The sequence below is a fragment of the Arachis hypogaea genome, chromosome 6 (assembly GCF_003086295.3).
Source record: "Arachis hypogaea cultivar Tifrunner chromosome 6, arahy.Tifrunner.gnm2.J5K5, whole genome shotgun sequence".
NCBI lineage: Eukaryota > Viridiplantae > Streptophyta > Magnoliopsida > Fabales > Fabaceae > Arachis > Arachis hypogaea.
In genome coordinates, this window is record NC_092041.1 from 86,259,176 (window position 1) to 86,276,376 (window position 17,201).

The 17,201-nt window shown below is 39.6% G+C and overlaps 1 protein-coding gene across 1 annotated transcript in view; it reads right to left on the reverse strand.

Annotated features, from left to right (window-relative positions):
• LOC140173705 (zinc finger BED domain-containing protein RICESLEEPER 2-like) overlaps window positions 1–12,369 on the reverse strand; it is a 56,773-nt gene extending 44,404 nt beyond the window's left edge. The window contains exon 1 of the mRNA XM_072198225.1: window positions 12,055–12,369. Coding sequence (XP_072054326.1) covers window positions 12,055–12,369 — 315 coding nt within the window. The remainder of the gene's footprint in view (window positions 1–12,054) is intronic.
• Between the last annotated feature and the right edge of the window lie 4,832 nt (window positions 12,370–17,201).

A 17,201-nucleotide genomic window follows, 5' to 3' on the forward strand; every position in this document is an offset into this window, starting at 1 on the left:
TTTTTATTATATTTTTATTAGTTTTTAGTTAAAATTCACTTTTTGGACTTTACTATGAGTTTGTGTGTTTTTATGTGATTTCAGGTATTTTCTGGCTGAAATTGAGGGACCTGAGCAAAAATCTGATTCAGAGGCTAAAAAGGACTGCAGATGCTGTTGGATTCTGACCTTCCTGCACTAGAAGTAGATTTTCTGGAGCTACAGAAGCCCATTTGACGCGCTCTTAACTGTGTTGGAAAGTAGACATCCTGGGCTTTCCAGCAATATATAATAGTCCATACTTTGCCTGAGATTTGATGGCCCAAACAGGCGTTCCAAGTCAGCTCAAGAATTCTGGCGTAAAACGCCGGAACTGGCATAAGAATGGGAGTTAAACGCCCAAACTGGCACAAGAGCTGGCGTTTAACTCCAAGAAGAGTCTCTACACGAAAATACTTTAATGCTCAGCCCAAGCACACACCAAGTGGGTCCGGAAGTGGATTTTTATGTCATTTACTCATTTCTGTAAACCCTAGCTACTAGTTCTCTATAAGTAGGACCTTTTGCTATTGTATTTACATCTTTTGATCATGTTTTGATGATTGAACCCTCTTTGGGAGGCTGGCCATTCGGCCATGCCTAGACCTTGTTCTTATGTATTTTCAACGGTGGAGTTTCTACACACCATAGATTAAAGTGTGGAGCTTTGCTATACCTCGAGTATTAATGCAATTACTATTGTTCTTCTATTCAATTCGGCTTATTCTTGTTCTAAGATATCACTTGTTCCTCAACTTGATGAATGTGATGATTCGTGACACTCATCATCATTCTCACCTATGAACGTGTGCCTGACAACCACCTCCGTTCTACCTTAGATTGAGTGGATATCTCTTGGGTTCCTTAATCAGAATCTTCGTGGTATAAGCTAGAATTGATGGCGGCATTCAAGAGAATCCGAAAGGTCTAAACCTTGTCTGTGGTATTCTGAGTAGGATTCGGGGATTGAATGACTGTGATGAGCTTCAAACTCGCGATTGTGGGGCGTTAGTGACAGACGCAAAAGAATCACTGGATTCTATTCCGACATGATCGAGAACCGACAGCTGAATAGCCGTGCTGTGACAGAGCGCGTTGAACATTTTTACTGAGAGGACGGGACTGTAGCCATTGACAACGATGATGCCTAATATACAGCTTGCCATGGAAAGAAGTAAGAAGAATTGGATGAAGACAGTAGGAAAGCAGAGAGACGGAAGGGACAAAGCATCTCCATACGCTTATCTGAAATTCTCACCAATGAATTACATAAGTATCTCTATCTTTATTTTATGCTTTATTCATAAATCATTCATAACCATTTGAATCTGCCTGACTGAGATTTACAAGATGACTATAGCTTGCTTCATACCAACAATCTCCGTGGGATCGACCCTTACTCGCGTAAGGTTTATTACTTGGACGACCCAGTGCACTTGCTGGTTAGTTGTGCGAAGTTGTGATAAAGAGTTGAGATTGCAATTGTGCATACCATGTTGATGGTGCCATTGATGATCACAATTTTGTGCACTAGAAGGGTTCCTCAAGATCATTGAGGGGGTTGATCAAGGTGGCAAAAAATCATTGATGATGCAATCCACTTCTTGATCAAACTCCTTCAATTCTCCATTTACCTCTTCCGGTTCACTAGTTTTACCTTCCTCCTCTTGTTGTAATTCTTGTCCTAGCTCTTCTTCTTTCCCTTGAGGCTCCATGTTTTCCTCCTCTCTATGCTCTTTTGATGCTCCTACACATTTCCCTTGAGGGAAACGTCTTGATTGCTTGAGCATAGTGAGACTAGGCAGTTTACCGCTTCGGCTATGGTAGCCATGAACTCCCCTTGCTTCCTTCTGAATCCTTCTTGCTCTTGGAAGAATGCTTGAATGTCTTGTTCTTCTTGGGGAAAGGGTTGGAAAACTTCACATTTAGGTGGAAAAGAAGTTTCAAAGGTTGGGAGAAAGGTTGTATATGTGGGAAGTAGTTCATGTGGGTGGGGATATTGAGGTGATGTATAAGGGAGTGATGGTTCATATGGTTGGTAACAAGGTGTATAGACATTTTGGTTCTACGGAGGTATATGGTATGGTGCTTGAAGGTTTGGTGGTTGGGGGTTGTGTATGGGGTATCTCTCATATCCTTGGGTTTGGTATTCACATTGGGGAGGGCTTGGGGGAGGATTTGGCTCCTTGTAGTATGGGAAAGATTGCTCCTCCCTCCATCGCTTCTCCCATTCCTTAATACAATCCCAACTTGAATTCATCATACCCTACAAAACAATCACAACCAAGTTCCAAACAACAAGGGTGATATCTCAAAAAGAAAGCAAGAAATAAAAGCAAAAGACATTAACAAATAAGAAAATTAAACACCCAAATATTAACAAAAACAACCAAATAACCAAAAAGTAAGATATTCACACTATGGACATATTTACAAAAACCAAAAGATAGCACTCAATTGCAATTCCCGGCAACGGCGCCAAATTTGACAACATTGAGAGTGTCTGCCGGTTTCGAATCAATCAAAACAAGAATCAATTCGTTAGTAGCATAGGCGAAACCAATAATGTACTCTTATGATCAAATGTTAAATTCAAATTAAAGTAACCGAGATCAAGAGTAATTCAACCTCGGGTCGTTCTCCCTAGGAATGCAATTGAAGTGTTATATGCTTTCGGTTGTTAGAAGAAAATGGGGGCTTTGGAAATCAAAGAACTAAAGATTAAAAGAACTTAACAAATAAAGGAACTAAGGAATGATCAGAATTAGAATGAATGCAAGTAAAAAGGAAAACAAGATCAAAACTAGTGAGAATGCTATGAGTGTATAAGGAAGTCTTGACTTGGGAAAATGAGGATCCAAGGAATCCTATCATCGCCATAACCACAACTATGGTAATTCTCTTGAGTTAATCTCGCTTAGTTAACCCCAAACATCGAGGAGTAAGTCAAGCAAGTATACTTGACCTTAATCCATAAGTCCTAACCAACTTACCAAACTAGTTGATAAAAAGCTAGCTTTAATTTAAACAAGAGTCAACTAACTACCCAAGACTTATCACTAAATGTCGGACATTATGACTTTAGCATCCTAGGAACTCAAACCTCGAGGCAAGGTGTCAAAATCTACTTAAAACTCATAATTGACATTTTCACAAATACCTTATGGGCATAAAAATAAAACATGGAAAATTGCAAAGACAAATAAAAGCTATAACCAAATATTCACAAAACCAACTATAAACAAGTAATCAAGCATGTATAAAGCATAAAACATAAAATTCATCCATCAAAACTTCAAGTACTCAAAAATGCAAATATTAACAAGTAACTTAAACCAAAGAGAAATAGAAGCAAAAGTGATGTAATTAAAGAGAAATTAAAGAGTACTTACAAAAGATAAGCTAAATCCAAAATCAAAGCTTGCTATAAAATTCTACAATGGAGATGGAAATGAAACCCTAAGAGAGCATTTCTACACTACTCCTACTCCTACTCCTAATACTATGAAAAATGTCCAAATTGAGGCCTCCTAAGCTAATGCCTTCATAAGTGTTGAATTTCCCTTGATATAGCATCAATATTCAACCTTCAAGCCTTCCAAAATGGGCCAAAAGCCTTCACAAATCGTGCAGCATATTTTTCATTAATGAAATCACGTGCAGGGACCTGTGCGTACGTACACTTGGCTGAATGTTGACATGTGCGTACGCACAGGTTGTCGTGCGCACGCACACATGCAAATCTCTTCTTGTGCACACGCATGCTTGCTTGTGCGCACGCACACTTCGCTGTGTGTGCTTTTCCTTGTTTTCTTCATGTGTTCTCCCTTCTACATGCTTTATTCCATTTTTCTTAGCCAATCTTGCCTAGATGACCTGAAATCACTCACAAAACATATCACGTCATCGAATGGCATAAAAGTGGAATTAAATTACTCAATTTAAGCACAAAAATACATGTTTTCACTTTTAAGTCCAAATTGAGGAGAAATCACAAAAATATGCTATTTTGGTGCTTTAATGTGAGTTTATGTGATAAAATCCATCCAAATTGAGTCAAAATATATCAGAAAATATGGACTCATCAAAAGCCGAAGGAAATCCTAGAACTTCCTACATACAATTAAATCTTATAAACGTAACTAAGCCTTGAAATAAAATAGGCAACTAGCTAAGGGTCTTCAGTCTATCTAAAATTCTCCTTTTCAAATCCTCCGAGCCTCCTAACCGCCACCGGAATCAATTGTTACAAACACATTTATTACATAGAAGAAAATGACAGGTAGGAACATATACAATAGATAAACAAGTAGCAAGTAATTATGCAATTAATTAGGCATTCCAAACAAAACACACCAAACAAACATATAGATGCATATGATGCATGCCTGTCCTATTGGCTGATGAGTCTCATCTGTTGGTTATAAAGCCAACCCGACAAGTCCTGGTAGCTAATTATTAGACTATCCTTCTGTCGTGCATCCCCAACTTGAGTAATTCCCAATCATAATCATATAACACCCACACTGGTGTTTATTCATGGGGGCGAGCTCATCCAGAACTTTCACAGTGTCCGACCACACTTATGACATAGGGTCAGCAGAGTATCGAGTCTCAACCTGGAGCACGTGGTGGCTAGCCATTGCTTTCACCAAGAGAAACTCGTATCTCAGATATTTGAAAGTGCATCAAATCATATTATCAATCAATAATCATATACATATTCATACTCAGTCATAATTCAATATTTAGCACAGCCCTCTGACTCATAACATAATCCAAAACCAGCCATAATTCATTCTCAAAAACAGCCATTCAGCTCGAAATGTAAACAACACTTCCACCAACATTATCAACAACTCAAATAATCACCATTAGTCATGGTTCATCACTAATTCCCACCTTACTTTATCCACAAGTTATCTTCCTCACAGTCCTCACTATACTTCATTACCCACAATCCACCTACCAGGCTTTAAACAAGAGAACATAAGGTTTTGAAAGCTGGAGGAATGCCTTAGAAATCAAAAATCAAAATTTGGAGGAAAACAGGGATCCGCGTAAGCGAACCATGTCACACACACGCAGGAGTGCAATTTTTCCCACTATGCATATGCATTCCCTCGTTCGCGTACGCAGGTGCGTTGGACAGAATCGAACGCTCGCGTATGAATCCACATTTCCACGTACGCGAGGGTTCCTTTTGCCCATGCTGCGTACGCAGTACATGCCCGCGTACGCATGCATGCCAAACAGAAACGCACATCCGCGTATGATGGGGTCCGCGTACGCATGTATAGCAGAAGTTTCAAAAAGCTGCTAAGTCTAGAATTTTCAGCTTTGTACACCAAACTTTGATCGAGCATAACTTCTTTATTTTAAAATATTTTTTCTCTGTTCTTCAAACGACGTAAACATCTCGAACCAATTTTCTTTCTAAATCAGTTTAATACAAAATGGAGGTCTGGAGATCAAGTTATGCTCTGCCAAAGTTGGTCAAAATCATAGTTTTTGTAAAACTTTACAAGACCTCCATTTTCAAAACATACCAATTTCAATCCCTTTTAAAATCAACCCAAACCCTTACCAATTCAGCATCCTTCATAACTCTCAACTCAATATTCCAAGTTCAATAATATACAATACACATTCATCATCTTACTAATTCTCTATTTTCATTAAATTCCAATCCAAAACTTCCAATTCCATAATATTCAATATACATCATCAAATATCCATATCAAATACAATGTCAACTTTAATTCAACCTTTATACATTCCAATCACCATCATATACAATTCACATGCATTATTGTTCATACCCTGGGTCGAGATGACCAAGTCAGGATGTTCAGTAACAAAGCGACCGACCTCTTTAGGTCATGCGGACCGACTTCTTTACGAAGAAGTCGGCCAAAGCGATAGGAAAAGCCCAAAGAAGGGCCCAAATCAAGGAATATGGCCCAGATCCAAAGGCAGCCCAAGCCGATAGAGACAAGGGCGGTTCCATGGAAGATAAGCTGACCTCAAACAAAAGATAAGAGAAGATAAGATAACTAACTTATCTTATCCACAGAAGGTCACATCTCGCAACTATAAATACACTAGAGCACCCAAGTATAACTCATACTCTGATTCTACTTAATACCTGCTTAATACCCTTGCTAACTTAAGCATCGGAGTCCCTTGCAGGTACCCCCACCCTCCGGAGACGAAGGATCAGTAGTGCAGCCAATCTAACAAGTCAGACGCGACGGCTCCGACCAGCACAGAAGATCTCATCCAAGATCGACCTCCAAGTTTCAAGTAACCTTCGGAACATTGGCGCCGTTGCCGGGGAGCCTAGAAGTCATCCCAACACCATGACGGACAACCATGACAACGACCACGACTCAGGTTTGGAAGATAGAACACCGCATAAGAACACAGATACTATACTTAAAGATACTCCGAAATCCAATGAAGACAAAAATTCATCAAATCCAGGGGCGGTAGAAGCACTTCAAAATCGATTAAAGCAACTTGAGAAAGAAGCCCAACATTAACGCGAAAAATAAAATATCTACATTGAGAGATAAGGCGGCGTCGAGAATTAGAAGATAAGCTTATGAAACTCGAAGCTGATCTCAAAACTAAAGCTACTCGACCCTCCACAGAGGATAGCTCTCAAAAAGATCAAGATCCATTCACCAGGGAAATTATGAAGACCAAAATCCCAAAAGATTTCAAACTTCTAGATATGACTCTATATGACGGCACCTCGGATCCTAACCACCATCTCAGCAACTTCAGAAGTAGAATGTACCTCACTGACGCCTCAGATGCAGTTCACTGCAAAGCCTTTCCAACAACTCTTACCAAGACAGCCATTAGATGGTTCGACAACTTACCTCCAAAATCCATCTCAAGTTTCGACGACCTGGCCAAAAAATTCCTGGCCCGATTTTCCATATAAAAGGACAAAGCCAAACATGCACCCAGCCTACTAGGGATCAAGCAAGGAGATCAGGAGAGTCTTCGTAACTACATGAAAAGATTCAACAAAACATGCATGGACATACAAAGTCTACCAACAGAAGCTGCCATCATGGGCCTCATAAATGGCCTACGAGAAGGACCATTTAACCAATCTATATCAAAGAGGTACCCGACATCCCTAGACGAAGTACAAGAACGGGCGCAGAAGTACATCAACATGGAGGAGAATTCTCGACTTGGGGAAACCTTGAGGTTCGGTTCTGCCTACCGAGATAAAGATAAAGAAGCCAAGAAAAAAGAAGATCGCTTCGGAGAAAAAATAAAAAATATCATAACTACACCCCTCTTAGGGTATCCTTGGTAGATATTTACAAAGAAGTCTGCCATACGGAAAAAATACCCCCAGCTTGGCCACTAAAAGGCAAAAGAGGAGGAGGAAATCGAAGCGAATACTGTGAGTATCATCGAGTCCGAGGACATTCCACCAACGAATGCTTTGAATTGAAAAACGTCATAGAGAAATTAGTTAGGGAAGGAAGATTAGATCGGTTCCTGGCCAATCGGGACGAAGAACCAAAAAGAAGAAGAATGGATGAAGATGCCAGACGATCTGAACGATCACCCCGCACACCGGAGAGACACGTTCACGTAATACACGGTGGATTTGCTGGAGGAGGAATCTCTAAATCATCTCGCAAGCGACACCTCAAAGAAGTATACCATGTCGAAGGAAAGAAAGAGGCACCAGATATCCCAGCAATCACGTTTACCAAAGAAGATGCATCCGGAATCATCCTGGGACACGACGACCCTATGGTCATCACAATCATATTGGCAAACGCCAACCTCCACTGTACATTAATTGACCAAGGAAGCTCCGCCGACATTCTATTCAAAACTGCCTTCGATAAGCTCGGCTTAGAGGAAAAAGAGCTAAGAGCATACCCGAACAGCCTGTTCGGACTTGGGGATACCCCAGTACAGCCACTAGGATACGTATCGTTACACACAACCTTTGGAAAGGGGAACCAATCCAAGACACTTAAGATAGACTATATCGTGGTCGACGTAAGCTCAGCCTACAATGCCTTAATAGGTCGGACAACGTTAAATCAACTCGCAGCAATAGTTTTAACTCCACATCTATGTATGAAACTCCCAACTACAGAAGGGATAGCTACAATAAAAGCAGATCAAAAGATGGTGCGTCGCTGTTATAACGAAAGTCTAAATCTCTGAGGCGAAGGAGGAGAGTTCCACACAATCGAACTCGGTGGAGATTAGAGACGAGAAGAGCTCCGCCCATGACCCGAAGGAGAAATAGAAAGAGTCCAGATCGGAGATACCTCAGACAAAACAACTAATATTGGCACGATCCTGAAAGGAGACGCAAAAGAATCACTAATACAGTTTCTACGAGATAATGTTGATCTCTTTGCATGGAAAGCTGCCGACGTGCCAGGCATAGATCCCGAACTAATGAGCCACAAGCTGGCAGTTGATGTGTGGAAAACGATCCAACACAAAACTCACTGGCAAGTGTACCGGGTCGCATCAAGTAATAAAACTCACGGGAGTGAGGTCGATCCCACAGGGATTGAAGGATTGAGCAATTTTAGTTCAGTGGTTGATTTAGTCAAGCGAATCATTTATTGGTTGAGTGATTTTGTATTCAACAGTAAGTAAATAGCAGGAAATGTAAAGGGAGAGGGATGAATTGCAGAATTTAAAGAGAACTGAAAGTAAAGGTGCTGAATCTTAAAGAACAAGAAATTAAATGATTGAAACTTAAAATGCAAGAAATATAAATTGCAGTAACTTAAAGTGCAAGAAATATAAATTGCTTGAATGGAAAAAGGGAGTTGAGGACTGGAAATTCAGAATTTAAGCAAGGGAAATTAAATTGTAGCAATTAATAAAGCAGAAGATGAATTGGAAGTAACTAGAATTCAAACAGGAAATGAAATTAAATTGCAAGCAGGGGTTCACAGAAGAACCAAAAGGAAAATGAGATCTCAGGGCTCCAGAGACTAGATAGCAAAGTCTAGATCTCAATTGCCTTCCCAGATCCAAGTTCACAAAGCAATTAACAAGAAATTAAAGAAGAAGCAGCAAAGAAAATGTAATTGAACTCAATTATGCAGCAAGGAAATTAAAGAGATCTTGAATGGAGATTGAGACAGAAATTCCTCAATTCTTCACACCCAAGACTCAAACAAGAAAAGTTAAAATGCTCAAGCAAGAACGAGGAAGAAGAGAGATCAATTCTCCTCCCCAATTCTCTGAAATCTCAGTTCCTAGCTCTCAATGAAGTCTCAGAATTCAAAAATCAAAAGAAGGTTCAAAAGTTCAAAGTAAAGTAAAAGTTCAAAGCTCAAAAGAAAGGTCCTAATTACATCAAACTATCTCCTATTTATACACTTTCTATTCTTGGATCTTGGGATTTGGATGGGCTTTTGATTTGGTGAAGAAATGAATTAAATTGGATTTTTAATCCAATTTTCAGCCCATGAAAAATTGGCTTCCAGGAGGCTGCCCTGCCCTTGTGGAGGGCAGGGCAGGAAAGTGTGCGTGCAGCCCTTGTTGCGTGCGTGCTTGGTGTGTGATGCTGCAGGATGCTGCCCTGCCCTTGTGGAGGGCAGGGCAGAGTTTTTTGGTGCGCCAGATTTTGCTGCCCGTGCGTGCTGCTGCTGCCGAGACTCCCTTGGTGCGCCCAATCTTGTGCGCTGGCCGTGCATCACAAAATGCTGCCCTGTCCTTGTGGCGGGCAGGGCAATGTTTCCAAAAGTGAAGTCCCACATTCGAAACTCGGTGGAGGCACATGTTGCTTCTTTTTCCTTGGTTTTCTTGGCACCAAAGTCATGCTTAGTTCCTTGTTTCCTCATGGTGCCGTGTTCGATTCATGGAGAATGAAAGCAAGCCACTTTTTGCTTGATCTTATTGTGCTTGAGCGCTACTCCCTTCCTCTTTGTCCTTGGGTTCGAAACCCATAGGAAGCATTATGAAGCAATTCCTTTTAAATTTTTCTTAGGTGAAGCCCGACATTGCTCTTGTAGAGGGCAGGGCAGAGTTGTTTTTCAAGGCTTGGTTCATTATGTTGCTCTCCTGGAGGGCAGTGTGCCCTTGTGGAGGGCAACATTTGCTTCCTCCTTCTATGCGCCGCACTCTTTTCTCCTTGGGCCACGCTTTCTTAAGCCACGTTTTTCCTTTTTTTCTTTCTTTCTTCACCTATAAGAAACCAAAACAACCACTCAAAGTATCACTAAATTCACAAGGTTTATAATTCATTAAAAATCAATTAATTCTTGCTCAAACCTCATGATTTAGCATCAATTTAATGGTAGTTGCTTGATTTAAAGAAGTTATGCATTTTCATTCCAAATCACTTACTTAGGATGCAAGAAAGTGCATAAAGTCTAATAAAACTAGTGAAATTAGCTTGAAAAATGGGTATATGATGACTTGTCATCACAACACCAAACTTAAATCTTGCTTGTCCCCAAGCAAGCATCAAAACTAAGAGAAAATGAAATGAACAAGAAGAGAAAACATATCCTTATTAAGCATATAACATAACTTGGTTTATGGAGTTTTTATGCAGACAATGACAACCCAAGTTATTGTTTGCTGTTACATAATATACATCTTTCCTCAAAGGCTTACTAAACTTGCTGTTATAAGGTTTATTCTTTCTTTGCTCCCTTGCTAACTTTTCTTTTCTCATTTTGCTTAACAAGCTTATTATTCTTTGAAGGCTTGGTGTCTAATGTTGTAGTAGTAGCCTTTGGCTTTATTTTTACTCAACATCTTTCCACCACAGACACATGGCTCACTATTTCCTCCTAGGATCATTGATGCCCAGCATCTCTTTGGATAACTAAATGTTCTGTATCTAGGTTGCTCTTTATTGTGGACTTTCAATTGGCCATCCCAAATCAGTTGATCTAAGTGACCGGGTTTTGAAATACCCCTCAGAATTTACTTATCCAAGCATATCCTAGTACAAGAACACCACAGGCATATGTCCTAGGGTCCAAGCTATTGGTGTCCAACCTTTATTCTTTGTTTTTCTTGCCACATTGGCTTTTTCTTCTTCCTTTTCTTTCTGTTTTATTTTCTTCTGTTCTCAAGGGTTTTTTTTATAAGAACCTTTATAACAGCAAGCTAGCTCACACTTCAATGAAAATGATACTATGCAACAATTATTTCATGAGTTATGCATTTAATCAAACACATACACCACCATTAACTTCCATTCTAACTTATGTAACATTGGATATTTACTTTCCAATTCAAACAATTCTCTTTTATTCAAGCAAATGGGAAACATAACAAAATTCAGCCCGGTGATGGATGACAAGAAAAATTCAGATTTAGCATTTCTCTAGCTATTTATTAAGTGACAAAGAAAAATAAAATAAAAATGCACGAAGTAAAAGAAATAAACAATGGAGGCATATCATGTTTCAGACATGCATCTCCTTATTAGGGGTATGAAGGAAGAAGTATGAAAGAACTTTGCCACCTTCTAATGATTGTGGCTGCCGCTTGATTCTCCCTTTTTCTTCTTTCTCTTCCCTAGCTTGGAGTATTATCGGACTTCTTCACCAGGGCATCTTCTATCCCAGACAGAATCTAAGAGCCCTGAGAGTCCAACTTCTTCCAATCTGTTAAGTGTTAACTCCGTATAATGATGAGACCTTGCTTTTTGCTTGGCTTCAAATTCAGGGCATTGCTCAAATGGCTTGATCTGTGGATTGAGTGTTGGGAAATTGTGGGTCAAATACTCCAACCTTGCTTGTATGTTTTCATCATTCTCCATTCTTTGCACATATCTAATTTCTTCCATAGTGTGATGAATATTCTTCCATTGATACAGGTTGTGACTATATTCTTCCATTGATACAGGTTGTGACTATATTCCCCTTGCAAGATCTCATCAGGATTGTTTTCCATCTGCAATCTGGTCTCATAACTAGGCTCTGCATAAGTTATGGTTCTCAACTTTAGGGCCCTAGTGATGGCTGCTGGACTGAAATCCACTTCAACTCCTCTGACATAACTTGTGTAAGGGGCACTATCTTTGTTCTCTTTTACAGCATTTGCATAGAACTCCCTGATCATGACTGCACTGATGTCAACGAGAGGAGCACATAAAAGTTCCCACCTTCTTTCTTTAGTGATTTGCCTCATGATGGTGTATTCCCCGTCCTTCAACTCAAGGCCCTTCTCATAGATAACATTCTTTGTCTTCATGAATCTATGATATCTTCCTTCATGGAACTGGGACCTAAATTTTCTTGTATCATATGATGGAGGCTCGGTCACCATTGGTTCCTTTCCCGGTCTTCTTTTGGAACTTGAGGAAGCCATTAGCTTTGAGGTGAAAAGGAAGGAGAAATAGAAGTAAAAGGAGAATGTGTTGTGTTTGGGATGATGCTCGGTTTTGTTGTGCAAGAAAAAAGAATTGTTGGCTTTAGTTTTGGGAGTAGAGGAGATTATGGTTTAAAAATGAAAGTAGTTTGAATGAATGTATAAGCCATTTAGTGCTAACGGCTATTTATAAGCCGGTTCTTCAAACTTTCCAATAAAACCATAATAAATGAGGAAGGAGTTCGTTGGTGCTCATGAAGGGTTGAGATTGAGTTGATCATATAGAAGGTTTATGGATTGAATGGTCTTCATGCCTTGTTGAGGCTTTGACGAGGATTCTCTTCTCATTGGTTGCATGCATTTAGGTATTCGATGATGCATGCATGCAAATTCTGCTTCCCAAGGAGCGCATTTCTCTAGGCACATGTGACCACTCCTCACTTAGCTTGTCCTAGCCGTGGCCCCTCCTTGTATTTGTCTTCAATCTCTTCCTCCTAAATAAACCAAAACAGCTAGCTTTAGAACATTAATATATACGTTGGCAAGTGATTTGCAATAAAGAAGAAAGTTGTTTTTGAATTGATATTTTATATTTCAAAAAAAAAATGATGCATGACCCCTTTCTGTATGATTTTGATTCCATGAATAGAAATGATCTTCTGAACAGTGTTACGCATGCAGACACCAAACTTAGTGTTTGGTCATATGCTTCATCAAAAATGATTATGCATATGTTCTAAGGATAGCACCCCTTCTTTTGAAAAACAAATATTGGGTGTGCCTTAAGGCACACCAAACTTAGAAGTCTGACTTATGCTCTAAAACAATGTATGCATTTATCAAGTATGAAAGTTCAAAATCATGCTCAGGAAATCATAGCTTATTGGATAAAAGAAAAGACAGAAATCTTAAATCATGGGTTGCCTCCCATGAAGCACTCTTTTATTGTCACTAGCTTGACATTGAACTCCCTTTAGGGTGGTTGATGCTGGTGATGTCTCAACTTGTCCCCTCTCACTGTAAGCTTCTCTGTATGCCTTGATGCTCAATTTCAATGTGCTCAAGAGAGAGTACTTGGTTGACAATGTAATGATATTCTGTTCCCAGCTGTTGATATACTAGTTGCACCTTGTCACCTTTGGAAAATCCTTCAGTTGGGATTTTCTTATTTTTCCACCCTTTGTAAGCCTTCTTCTTGTTCTTCATCTTTTTCTTTCTTGTTGATCTTTCTCCCTTGACAGTGACTTGAGTTGTGATACCTTCCTGTTTGTTTATTACCCCAACCTTTTTTTGAATTCCTTCTCCTTCTTGTACCTGCTCATTTTTCTGTTCTACTGCGTTGTTGGTTGCTTGCCTTGGAAGAAAGTCACTACTTGTCTTGCTTATTTCTTCTTTACTTTGTGATTCTGGAAATACTTTCAGGGTGATGCTTTCTTCATGCATCCTGAGGGTTAGCTCTCCCTGCTCTATATCTACAATAGCTCTAGCAGTGGCAAAAAATGGTCAACCAAGTATTATGGAGTCATTCTCATTCTCTGCTGAATCTAGGATCACAAAATCTGCAGGAAAGATGAACTTGTCAACCTTAACTAAAAGGTTTTCAATCAACCCTTTAGGATACACCACTGATTGGTCCACCAATTCCAAGGACATCTGTATTGGTTTCACTTCTCCTATGCCAAGCTTTTTCACTAAAGAAGATGGAATTAGATTTATACTTGCTCCTAAGTCACACATCCCCTTATTGATACATAGGCTTCCAATAGTGCAAGGCAAGAAGAAACCTCCAGGATCTTCAAGCTTGGGAGGGAGCCCTTTTCTGATTAATGCACTGCATTCTTCAGTGAGCAGCACAGTCTCTTTTTCAATCCAACTCCTTTTCTTGTTGATAAGCTCTTTTAAGAACTTGGCATATAGAGGCATTTGCTCCAATGCTTCAGCCAAGGGTATGTTGATCTCTAACTTCTTGAAAATCTCAAGGAATTTAGAAAAGTGTTGGTCCTTAATCTCTTTGTGAAATCTTTGGGGATAAGGCAGTGGAGGTGTCAAGTTTTTCTCCACTTGATGTTGTCTTGGATTTGGTTCTTCCATGATCTGCTTTCCCTTCTTCAGATTTTGTGGTCTATCTTCTTTTTCTTGAGGTTGATTCTGAAGGTGATTGCTTGCTGTTGCATCTTCATCACTGGCTACCTCTTTTTCAACTTGTTTCTTGTCACTTTCCTTGGGTTTCTTGGTGGCTTCTTCATCTTTCAGCAGGATTCTTCCACTCCTTAACTGTATTGCCTTGCACTCCTCTTTTGGATTAGGAATGGTGTCACTTGGTAGTGAGCTTGATGGTTTTTCAACAGAAATCTGCTTGGAGATTTGCCCAATCTGCCTCTCTAGGTTCTTCATGGATGCTTCTTGGTTCTTTGTTGTCAATTCTTGGTTCTTCATTATCTTCTCTATGAGCATCTCTAGATTAGTAATCCTCTGAGAGTCTTGTGAGATTGGTTGGTTTTGGGGTGTTGATGGATGATGGTAGGTGTTTTGGTTAGTTGGGTGGTTATTGGGTGGATAATGGTTAGAGTTGGGATAAGTGTTTTGTGGTTTTCTGTATGTGGTTTGGTTAGTGTTTGGCTGGTTGTTTTGATTTGTGTTTTTCCAATTGTTTTGATTTGAGTTCCTTTGCCATGGCTGTTGAGTTTGATTGTGGTTGTCTCCCCATCTGAGGTTGGGATGGTTTTTCCAAGAAGGATTGTAAGTATCACCATAGACTTCATTTGTTCCAGGATTTTGGTTGTGCATGTATTGGACTTGCTCTTGCTGTTGCTCCTCTTGAATTTCTTCATGTTGCCCCCATGTGGTTGATGGCTGGCTTGTGTTGACTGCTGCAACTTGGAGACTATCAATCCTTTTGGCCATTTGCTCAAACTGTTGTTAAATTTGCTGTTGCATCATTTTGTTCTGAGCTAAGATTGAATCCACTCCTTCCAACTCTATTACTCCTTTCCTTTGTGATAGTTGGCGTTGCCTTTGGTGAGCAAAGAAATATTGGTTGTTAGCCACCATATCAATGAGGTTCTGAGCTTTCTCTGTAGTTTTCATGAGTTGTAATGAGCCTCCAGCTGAATGATCAAGTGCTTCTTGAGACTTCAGAGTAAGTCCCTCATAGAAGTTCTGCAGCTTGTCCCACTCAGTGAACATCTCTGGTGGACATTTCCTCAGCAGTGCCTTATATCTTTCCCATGCTTCATATAAATTTTCAACCTCCATTTGAGTGAATGTCTGCACCTCAGTTTTTAATCTTATGATCCTTTGAGGGGGATAAAATTTGGCAAGAAATTTGCTCACCAAGTCATCCCAAGTGTTGATGCTCTCCTTTGGAAATGTTTCTAGCCATTGAGTGGCTTTGTCCCTGAGAGAGAATGGAAAGAGCAGTAACTTGTAGCTGTCAGGAGGCATACCATTGGTTTTGACAGTGTCACAAATCCTCAAGAAGGTAGATAGGTGTTGATTTGGGTCCTCTAATGGCCATCCTCCAAAAGAGCAGTTGTTTTGGACCAAAGTGATGAGTTGTGGCTTTAGTTCAAAGTTGTTTGCATTGACATTAGGGGTGAGAATGCTACTCCCATAGTGTCTAGCATTTGCAAATGTGTAGGAAGCCAGTAGTCTTCTTTGTTGTGGGTTATTGTTAACTCCTCCTTCTGGTTGATTGGGATTTGATGGATCTCCTTCCATCTCTTGAAATTCCTCCTCAGATTCTTCCTCTCCAACGATGTTCTTCCCTCTTTCAGCTCTTCTTATTCTTCGAAGAGTTCTTTGGTCAATTTTAGAGAGGATAGGGGAAGATCTTCCTGTACCTGACATACACATAACAATAAACACACAGATCCAGAAAACCAGTGAAACTTCAATCTATTGCTAGAATGAAGTTTTAGTTAGTTTAAGCAAAAATTCAAACAGTTAGTGTGTTAGTCAAAATTAAAGAAACTGAAAAGAAAAAGTGCTTGATCTAGACCTCCACTTCACTTAATCATTGTCAATCTATTTCAATCCCCGGCAACGGTGCCAAAAACTTGATGTGTGGAAAACGATCCAACACAAAACTCACCGGCAAGTGTACCGGGTCGCATCAAGTAATAAAACTCACGGGAGTGAGGTCGATCCCACAGGGATTGAAGGATTGAGCAATTTTAGTTCAGTGGTTGATTTAGTCAAGCGAATCATGTATTGGTTGTGTGATTTTGTATTCAACAGTAAGTAAATAGCAGGAAATGTAAAGGGAGAGGGATGAATTGCAGAATTTAAAGAGAACTGAAAGTAAAGGTGCTGAATCTTAAAGAACAAGAAATTAAATGACTGAAAATTAAAATGCAAGAAATGTAAATTGCAGTAACTTAAAGTGCAAGAAATATAATTTGCTTGAATGGAAAAAGGGAGTTGAGGACTGAGAATTCAGAATTTAAGCAAGGGAAATTAAATTGTAGCAATTAGTAAAGCAGAAGATGAATTGGAAGTAACTAGAATTCAAACAGGAAATGAAATTAAATTGCAAGCAGGGTTTCACAGAAGAACCAAAAGGAAAATGAGATCTCAGGGCTCCAGAGACTAGATAGCAAAGTCTAGATCTCAATTGCCTTCCCAGATCCAAGTTCACAAAGCAATTAACAAGAAATTAAAGAAGAATCAGCAAAGAAAATGTAATTGAACTCAATTATGCAGCAAGGAAATTAAAGAGATCTTGAATGGAGATTGAGACAGAAATTCCTCAATTCTTCACACCCAAGACTCAAACAAGAAAAGTTAAAATGCTCAAGCAAGAACGAGGAAGAAGAGAGATCAATTCTCCT